At 42.5% G+C, this 10123-nt stretch overlaps 1 protein-coding gene across 1 annotated transcript; it reads left to right on the top strand.

The window, feature by feature from the left end:
* The first annotated feature begins 348 nt into the window (after positions 1-348).
* Positions 349-4696, top strand: LOC142369126 (uncharacterized). Its single transcript, XM_075451387.1, has 5 exons — positions 349-486; positions 1191-1484; positions 1627-1884; positions 2883-3019; positions 3163-4696. Exons 1-5 carry the CDS (start codon positions 438-440, stop codon positions 3523-3525), a joined length of 1101 nt encoding a protein of 366 aa, XP_075307502.1. The 5' UTR covers positions 349-437; the 3' UTR covers positions 3526-4696.
* Positions 4697-10123: the final 5427 nt, after the last annotated feature.

The following is a 10123-nucleotide window of genomic DNA, read 5'->3' as shown; positions in this document are numbered from 1 at the left end:
CCTGCCCAAAAATACATTTCAAAAAAAGGAAAAAGATACCCACACCTTTCATATCACACACACACACACACACACACACTGACAGCATTCACACACACACACACACACACACACTGACAGCATTCACGCACACACACACACACACACACACACACACACACTAACACACTATGATCTCACATTGTGTGCAAAATCAGGTGAAAAAGCACCATTACTGAACATAGCAGCGAACATAGCAACATTTGCAGGGATTCTGATGCATTTTCTGCTGGTGTGATGCTGGTACTCATATGATGTGAGAAAATGGAGCTGTTTCACTTCCTGGACTTTGAACTGTCTTGAGCAGCTGCTCTCTTCGGTTCGCCACACTGAGCGTTTCCTGCGCCAGTTGATATGCTGCTCATGTTTCTCGTTCTGCACTTGATCATTTGTTAACTATGGGCGTCTTAGAAATGATCCTTCTGCTAAGTTGTTGGATTTTCACAGGTAAGATGAACTGCATCACATGTTATCTTGTTATCGTGTTAAATGTCAGAACTTGTGAATTTTGTCTTGGTTCCACGATGAACGCTGGAAAAAATGCCCCTCCAAAAACAAGTTAAAAAAACAATAAATACAAGACATTTTGGCTAATAAGCAATACAATCTGCCAATGGAACTAGTGAAAATCGGCTTGTCAAGATTTCTTGAAATAAGATGTGATATTTGGGACCTTTGAGATAAAAGTGATCTTGAAATTGGCTTAAAAACCTCTTCAAATGTAAAAAAAAGCTTGTTTCATATGATATGACTCAAAACAATTTGTTTTCAAGACTTTTTCACTTAACAAGATATTCCAGATGTATTGTCTTCAAACCAGTCCCTATATCTGGCTGAAATGGTACTTGTTCGGCAGTTGTGTCTGATATTAAGTGTAATGAGATATTTGGACTAGAAATGAGACAAATATACTTGGTAAGACTTTGATTTTTTCCAGTGAAAACAGAGAAATGTTACTTTTCTCATAAAGTTATCATTAGTGAGCTATCATACGATCATTAAGCTGCTGTTCAGTTATATCTGTGACTTTATTTCCAAGCTGACAAGTTAAACAGGTTTGGTGTTTATCCACAGAAGCAACACCTACTTCAGTCATGCTGTTGTGCTTTTGTAAAGATGATGATGAATTTATTTTAGTCTATCGCTCTTAGGAATCACGGCAGGAGACCCTTCAACGACGTATTACTGTCTGAAAAACAGCACGGTGTGTCTAAAAGTCATGAAGCCGCCTCCGTATTTTGATGCTTCGTGGAAGTTTTCTGGTAAAGTTCTTTATTCTTCACGAGGCATCCATCCCAGCTATAAAGACAGAGTGAGGCTTGGTGCTGCCAACCTCTCCATTTGTGTAGAAAAGCTCACTGAGGAAGACGCCGGCATCTACGAAGTCTCATTCACTACCTATAACTTCTCATCAGTGTTAGAGACACACCAAATCTTTGTCCAAGGTTGGTCCTCCTTTGCTATCTTTACCTACAACAAGGGTTTTCACTCCCTCTCATTTCTCTAAAGCAACTCTGGACACATGTCTGAAAGTATGATTTCTGGCTGGTAGCCCTCATGTCTGGACTGCGTCTGCTTGTGTTGCAGAAATGGTTCCCAGACCAGTGATGACTGTGATGTCAGAGCGTCCCAGCAACCTGTCTGCAGGATCCTGCAGCGTCGCAGTGAACTGCTCCTTCCACGGTGACTCGCTGTGGTCCGTCTGCGATGAAGACGGCTGCAGGCCGTCTCTGAAGTCCTTCGGGGAGCTCAACATCACCATCTTCTCTGACAACAGAACTGTTGTCTGCAGTGGCAACAACCGTGTTAGCAGAAATAACGTCACAGAAAGCATGGGAACGCTGTGTGAGTATGAATGAAATGAGCAGTTCATATATCATTCACATGCTTATTGACCTGAAGGTAAGATCGCTGTGTTGGTCACATTCCCTGTTAGTTTAACCCTCCTGTTGTCCTGCGGGTCAAAAGTGAGCCACTACCATGTTTAGCTGTAGAAAAAACACCTTAAACTATCTTTTTCCAACTTGAAATGTTATGACTTTTCCTAAAAGGACCCCATCATTAGAAAAAGTCAGACTTTATTTTTGTTTATGTTTCCATGTGGGCTGTACACCACTAGGGTACAAAGATTGTCTTATGGGTCATTTTTGACCCGTGAATTATAAAAACATTTAAACACCAGAAAAAAGTTCACTGTTTTTTTCCCTTTCAATATAATTAATTCAGAAGTAATTACTTTACATTTATATAATAGCAATAATAAACCTTTATTATGTAAAAGAAAACTGAGAAAACAAGAAAACTGTTGGTCCAACTGACAGTTGGTTTGTGGTAAAAAAAAAAAAAAAGTGTAATCCTGAAAACTGGTGATTGTCTTTTTGTATTGTGTAACAAAAAATACATGATAAAAAATGTATTGAATTGAGTTGAATAGATAAATAACAGGTGGTTTCCTCATACAAAATAGATTTTGGATTTAAAATTCAATTAAGTTGCTTTATTTTGGGTCATTTTTGACCCATAGGACAAGGGGAGTAAACAGAATGTTTTTTTGATTTTTAATTTTTAATTATTCTAAATTTTATTTATTTTATTTATTTATTTATTTATTTTTTCTTCTTATTATTTTTCTTTTATTTTTTAATTTATTTTTCTTTATTTATTTTTATTTAATTTATTTTTTATTTTTACTTGTCTGTATGCTATAACTGCGAAGTAATTTCCCAGCTGGGATGAATAAAGTACTTCTAATCTATTCTATTAAGACCGCACAAGGGTTAAATTTTGATGATAATCTGTTAAATGTTAGTTTGCTGCAGTGATCTTTCTTTGTTTGTTTGCAGGTGTCAGGAAAAAAACTGATGAACCCCAAGAAAAATGGCCGCACCCCCCAGTAAATGGGATTGTTGCTGTTGTGCTTGCGTTGGTGCTTCTGTTGGTGTTGGTGTTCGCTTTATCTTTATCAAGATGCAAAAATCAGGTACCATGAGCCATAAAGCAAAATATAATGTTTTATCTTGTGATTTTATTAGTGTAACACGTCCACGTTTGGATGTCAGGACACAGTTGGAAATATGCGATGTGCTCTGAGGAAGACTTCTCCTTTCCCTGCATCATTTTCAGGCAGCAACATCCACCGCAGGTTTGATACAAAGCGGGCCGTTAGAGGAGCAGACACAACCGGAGGCCAGGGCCTCCACATCTTCCTGTAGCGAAGCTTCGTATGAGAACGTCGATGTCGGTCATCCCAGAGAGCGCAGCATCCCAAGGGAGGAGCAGTTCTCCAGGGAAAGCCAGAAAGCTGACACCGTTTACAGCATCCCCAAACCGGCGGCCTCTCGTTCCAAGAGTGACGGCAAGAAGGATTCCGCGGGACACAAGAACACACAAGAGACTCCGGCCTCAGAGGCTGTCTTCTCGGATGAGCCACAGCACTCGACACAAATCGATACGGTGTACAGTCTGTTGCAGAAGCCGATTAAATAAGAAGTCACAGCACCACCAAGAGGACAAATAGGAGGCCTCAAGGCCAAGAGGCATGAGCAGTGGAAAGCTGGCAGCAAGCTGCAGCAGCTCCAACAGATTTATGTGTATTTTTCATTGTTTAAGTTGTATTCCATTTTTTTTATCCCCTGCAAAAGTGTGATTTTGGATGGTTCTCATCCTCGTGTTTTTGACAGTTTTAAACATCTGTTGTGATTAGTTACCATGCCAACGCAAACGGGAGCAGCTTATGTAGCTTTCCAAACGTCAACTGAAGGCGGAAAAAAGATCCCCAGTGAGTTTAACTCCATGGATGTCAGGCGAAGAGAAAAAAAAGATAAAGTACTGAGCAGGTCTGTATGATGGAGAACTTCAGATCATTAGGAGACTAAATGGACAAGCTTGGAGCCCTCGGGAAGAATGTGAAGAGTGCAGCATTATGTTTCACTGAGACATTACCACAGGAACATATACCTGTCCGGATGTAAGACGACTCAGAGTCAGAAATGCTCTGATGACTCTGCGGGTGTTGGGTGCAGCAGCGATGGACAAGAGGCAGAGTACAGAGAACCGGTTGATCACTTTGTGGCCTGGTGTGGGATCAATCACCTCATCAATCAAAACAAAGAAGAGGCGGTTGAGGAATACAGAGATCTGGGGTTTATTTGGACAATGCAGCACCGAGGCCATCCTCAACAAAGGATGGAACAGACTGTTCTTCTTGAGGAAGCTAAACTCCGTTACTGTCTGCACCAGGATGCTGCATATCTGTGGTGGAGAGTACAATCTGCTGGGGAAGCAGCACCGGAACCAGAGACTCAAAGCAACTGAGCAAACTGTGAAGCAGCTCATCAAAGACGGCTGCTGTTTTATTACAGATATTTCAGAGATGCATCACTCAGCCACGGCTTGAATGGATGGAAATTTGGCACATCGGTTGCACAGTTTAACTGCTACGACCGTGCAAATCAAATCAAATCAAATCAAATCAAATCAAATCAAATCAAATTTATTTGTAGCACATTTCATGTACAAACAATCCAAAGTGCTTCACATAAAATAAAAGCATTGCAGCAGGGAGTGGAAGAAGCATTAAAAATACATAAAAGAATATAAAGAGAAACAAATAAAATCATTTAAATGAATTTAAAAACCAGCAACAGTCTAGATAAGTTCAAAGATATCGTGCAGATTTCATGCATAGACTCATGAGAAAAGAAATGTTTTTAAGCTGGATTTAAAAATGTCTCCATTTGGTGAAAGTTTAATCTCCACTGGCAGTTTGTTCCACTTGTTTGCAGCATAACAGCTAAATGCTGCTTCTCCATGTTTAGTCTGGACTCTGGACTGGACCAGCTGACCTGAGTCCTTGGATCTAAGAGCTCTGCTGGCTTTATATTCTCTGAACAGATCACAGATGTAAACCATCAGCAGGCTTTTAAAATCTATTCTGTGACTGACTGGAAGCCAGAGTAAGTGAGACTTCATTTCATGTTGAGGATACTTTACTGCGCTGAGTCTTTCCACTTATTGGCTTAATGTTGAAAATATAGACTTGAAAAAATACCTACAACACGTTTTATTACTGACCACAGTGACAGCTGCATATCTTAGAATAGGTTTAGTTGCAGGATGGAAACTTTTACAGTGTTTTGATGTGTGCTTGAACAACATACAGAAAACGGCCAGTTGAACTTGTCGTGAGCATTATCAACCAAATGAATGCCAAGCTGTCTCACTGTCATGTCGTTCAGTCCTGCAGCATCCTGCAGCATCCTGCAGGGTGAACCTGTTCTCACTGCGCTTTTCACGCTGTTTTCATGTCTCACCACAAGAGGTCGTCGGACTGATTTTGGAGGATATCAAAATCCTCATAATCCTGCAGATGTGCGTCGGGAGCTTAAATTACTGTGCATTGAAAATAAAATGAAAAAAAAGAGACTGATGTAATGCCTACATACAAATTAAATAACTGTTTGTGTTTAAAGTTGGACGTTTCATTGATTTTATCGGTGTTGGGAAGTAGGTCTTTTAGTAAGTATCCCTTCAAAAAGACTTCATTTGACCCCATTCTCAAGGCTATTTGTCATGCAAAGGTGAAAGGAGAAGGTGGAAAGAACTTGATGGGATGTAACCTGCACAAAATAACTCGATTTTACTCCATTTTAAGGCAGACACTGTCTTACAACGGAGAAGATCAGAAGTCAGATTTTGGCAACTGCAAAGGTCTATTGCCTGGATTGTGTTGCATCTTTGACAATATAACAACATAAAAACACATTTAGCGAGTACAATAAGAATAAGAATGCACATTCACATGTACAGATTCATAGAAGACTCTTTTTTATGAAACCATCAGCCCTTCCGTCATAATAATGATGCAATACTTTTTAAACACAAACAAGCACGAGAAGCACTCACTAGGTAGCCTGTTTACATGTCTGCCTTTGTAAAGGCTTATTATTTAACCAAACTACTGTATACTTTATCTATTCCCTTGTCGCTTTGATGCAGACAGGGGCGGCAGTGGACCTCAGAAGCCGAGTGAAACCGAGAGAAACCGAGAGAAACCGAGTGAAACCGGCACACAGGCTGCCAGCAGGTGTCCGGTATTAGACGATGCTTTTGGCTCAGGGACCGTCTATATAAAGTACACCGGGTGAGTAGGTGTGTGTTAACAACATACTGAAACATAAGTCTCACACGCTGTAGTGTCACCAAAGTCACCTCAGACCATTTATTCAAATGAAGCATGTAAAATGCATTAAACTCTCAGCGTAGAAGTTGTTCCGTGCCAGGCTCAGACGTTTCATTTGTAAGGCCACTACAACTGTACTTCTGCTCTGAGCTTTGAGGAGAATCCTTTGCATTGTTCTCTGTGGGGCTTTGCTCCGTCATTCTTTGCCCCACCCTCCTGGGTCTGAGAGATGTCCTTCAGGTATATGGGTGGAAGGAGGTGAGAAACATTCTCCTGGAGGTTTGTGTTGAAGATCTCAGGGACAGGGGCCTCTGCCAGATGTTTCCAGCTCACCCTCAGCGTGTCCAACCCACCACCACAACGATAAATAGTGAGGCCGCGTGCTCACGCTTTTGCAATAATAATAATAATAATTTTGGATTATTTCTCTTCTTTTTCTCTCCCGGTGGCACTTGTGGTGCGTAAAGTGACTTTTACGCACAGTCAGTCGAACTGCTGTTTTGTTATTACAGGAGACCACCGCGTCACCAGTGATTTTGGTGGTCTTAGAGTCTGTTAGAGGGGAATTATTGGATCATTTTATAACTAGTTGTTATACTTTGCAGACGGTCCCTGGATGCCTGTTGCAGCGCTGAAAGTTACTCAATCAGCTTTTAAAGCGCCTCTTTCTGTTGATACGAGCGTGCGGCTTATTGTCCACCTGCGCGCGGCTGGAGTGGAGGTGTGACTTGTACTAAAACAGCGTTGGGGGGGTTTGGTTCGTAAGAAAAGCGAATATGACTGTAGTCACGGTGGTGATTCACTTCCGTCTTTTGAACTAAAGACGCCTGCTGCTCTTGTTTGGCTTTGGATTCACAAATTAAAGTGACTTGCATAAAGGGCCATTTCATTAATAGAATAATTAAAAATCACCGAAGTGTGCTTTAATGACTGTGTGGCCTCTGTAGAGTAATTCAGTCCTGATCTGACCGGCCATATATTGTGCTAAACGCGGAGGACCTCACCTCAGAAATAAGAGCAGTGAGGCTGCCCAGTATGCGCATCCTTTGTACGGAAGCTGTAAAGAGGAAGCCAACTCCAGCATCGTCTTTGCTTTGGTACTTTACTGCACCAGAACACGCCGCGCAGTTCTTGTTCTGCACTCGATCACAACATTGAACATTTATTAACTACAGGCGTCTGAGAAATGATCCTTCTGCTCACTGCTGGAGTTTTACAGGTAAGATGAATTGCATCACATTTTTATCTTTGCGTGTTGAATGTCAGAACTTTTATCTTGCTTCCACACTGAAAATGGAGAAATGTTATTTTTCCTTTGAAGTTATCATCAGTGAACACAGACTTTATCAGTTCTGGAGCTATCGTAAGATCAGAACACCGGACACTGAAATCAATTTTACAGTAATACCAAAGCAGTAAGGCTTTATTTGTCTTCTGAATAAAGAAGTACAAGCAAAAACAGAGAATTTCTTAATTTTGGAGCTTTTTACCAAATTTTTCAGTCGCTCTCAAATATTATATGAAGAAATATGTCCTCCCCCTCCCCCTCCCACCCAGGAAAGAGCAAATGGGTGTGAATACAAGTGTGTGTGCTTCACCACTAAATGTGTGAAGCTGTGCTTCCGCTCATATCGAGCAGAATTACTATTGCAGCAACACATAATCAGTAATGCAAGTGATTTCAATAGTTTATTCCTGCAAAATCCTAGCCTGGCGACGCCATCCTACGTACTTCCGCCCAAAGATTTTGGCTCCGCACATAGTCTGGCCAAATCACCCTACCTCGGTTCGCTCAGTGTTTTGCCAATCAGCAAACAGTTGCGAGTGGTGACGCAGAACTCACGCGCGGAGTCCATTGTAGTCCATGTAATTGTAGTTCAACCGCAGCGGAAATAAACATGGCGACGGAAGAACGCTAGAAGCTATCCATGAAGTTGTCTCAACTCTGGAGATCATTGCACAATTAAAACGAGAGCAAGAGAAATGCCTCGTCAATTTTGTTAGTGGCAAGGATGTCGTAGCTCTCCTTCCAACTGGCTTTGGGAAAAGTTTGATTTCTCAAACGGTACCGGTATAATGAGAGCGGATGTGGGAAGCGTGATTCGCGAGCTAGAGCCTCGCGAGAGTAAGCATGAACCTCGGCGCATAACCAACGTCATTTCTAAACATTATGATTGGTTAAGGGAACTCCATTACTCCAATGAATTTAAGTTGCTGGGTAAGGTCCCGCCTTCCATGGAAACGGATTCCTCTTGGGTTTTCCCAGACTGTTTGACAGAGTCAACAGTCGGCTTTCGCCCAGGCTAGCAAAATCCTTCTGTGCTTCTCAAATGCAAGTTAATGACGACCGTGCTGTCACATGTACATGGAGAGTAAAGAGAGCAGAGGGAGGAGAGGTGCATCATGGGAGCTCCCCCAGCAGGCTGGGCCTATAGCAGCATCACTATGGGATGTTTCAGGGTCACCTGAGCCATCCTGAACTGTAAGCTTTATCAGAAAGGAAAGTTTTAAGGCTGATCTTAAAGGTAGAGAGGGCGTCCGCTTCCTGAAGCCAAACTGACTTCAAGTCGTCGGTGCAAATTATTTCTGGGCCGCTTGTGAAATCCAAAAATGTTAACAAGCTGGGTTATTTATAGATAGCTTATCTGATTTAAACATTTTTTTACATGCGGCCCGATACTTTCCTGTTCCTGTTTCTGCATCTATTCATATGCTTTTCGTCTTCGCTGCGCTGTATTCACACGTCGGCTCTGCTCACCAAGCCGCCTCATGCAGAGATGAAGAGAATGGACGGTGAAAAAAACGTAGCTTATTTCTGGTAAATTATGATACTCCCCATCTCTTTTATCCAGCAAGATGAGGAAATAAAAGAATCAGTTCTGCAAATTAAAAATAACTTGTGAAATCACTGTGATTTCGGGGACTTTAGCAGCCAGAAAAACAAACTGAGGTACTATTAGAGCCATTCTTAACTTTGAGGTGTGGCCCACAACCTTGGTCGTTGTAATTCTGTGATACAGTCAGCTCATCGTGGACCAGAATCTTAATCGATTCATTAATGAATTAATCACTATTGTAACTAAATTTATTCAAAGGTGAGTTTTGTGCTGCTCTCTGCCACCCAGTGAGCAGAACAAAAGCAGAAAGGTTGAGTCGGAGATCAAACTCTTAGCCGTTTTCACACCTGAACATCCGGGGTTTTGCATTGAAAACATGAACACTTTGGTCCAAAGTTGCTGTTCACACAGGTACGTAACAGCAGGAGGCTTTCTGCTGGAGACGCGCTCTCCTGGCTGTAAATGAAAAGGTGGGAGTACGGGAACGGCTGACGAGCACAGCGGCCCCGAGAGCTCGGTATACTGCAAAAAGCCACAACAAGACTGCGAAAGGGGCGCTGAAGTCTTCCTGAACATTGGAAATAACAGCTGAGGCTCTCAGTATTGTGTTGATAAAGCGGCCATGTCAGAAACCTTGGTATTAGCCTGGATCATGATCCCTGTTTTCAAAATATAAAATCTAATTCAATCTAATTAAAACTCCATCCATCCATCCATCCATTATCTTCCGCTGGTCCGGGGGTCGGGTCGCGGGGGCAGCAGCTTGAGCAAAGAGACCCAGACGTCCCTGTCCCCGGCCACTTCCTCCAGCTCTTCTGGGGGGACCCCGAGGCGTTCCCAGGCCAGCCGAGAAACATAGTCCCTCCAACGTGTCCTGGGTCTTCCCCGGGGCCTCCTCCCAGTGGGACGGGCCCGGAACACCTCACCAGGGAGGCGTCCAGGAGGCATTCTCACCAGATGCCCGAGCCACCTTATCTGACTCCTCTCGATGCAGAGGAGCAGCGGTTCTACTACGAGCCCCTCCCGGATGACCGAGCTTCTCACCCTATCTCTAAGGGAGAGCCCA

Source organism: Odontesthes bonariensis, chromosome 19 (assembly GCF_027942865.1).
Source record: "Odontesthes bonariensis isolate fOdoBon6 chromosome 19, fOdoBon6.hap1, whole genome shotgun sequence".
NCBI lineage: Eukaryota > Metazoa > Chordata > Actinopteri > Atheriniformes > Atherinopsidae > Odontesthes > Odontesthes bonariensis.
The sequence above is the reverse complement of the archived record's forward strand: the minus strand, read 5'-3'. Positions and strand labels throughout refer to the sequence as shown.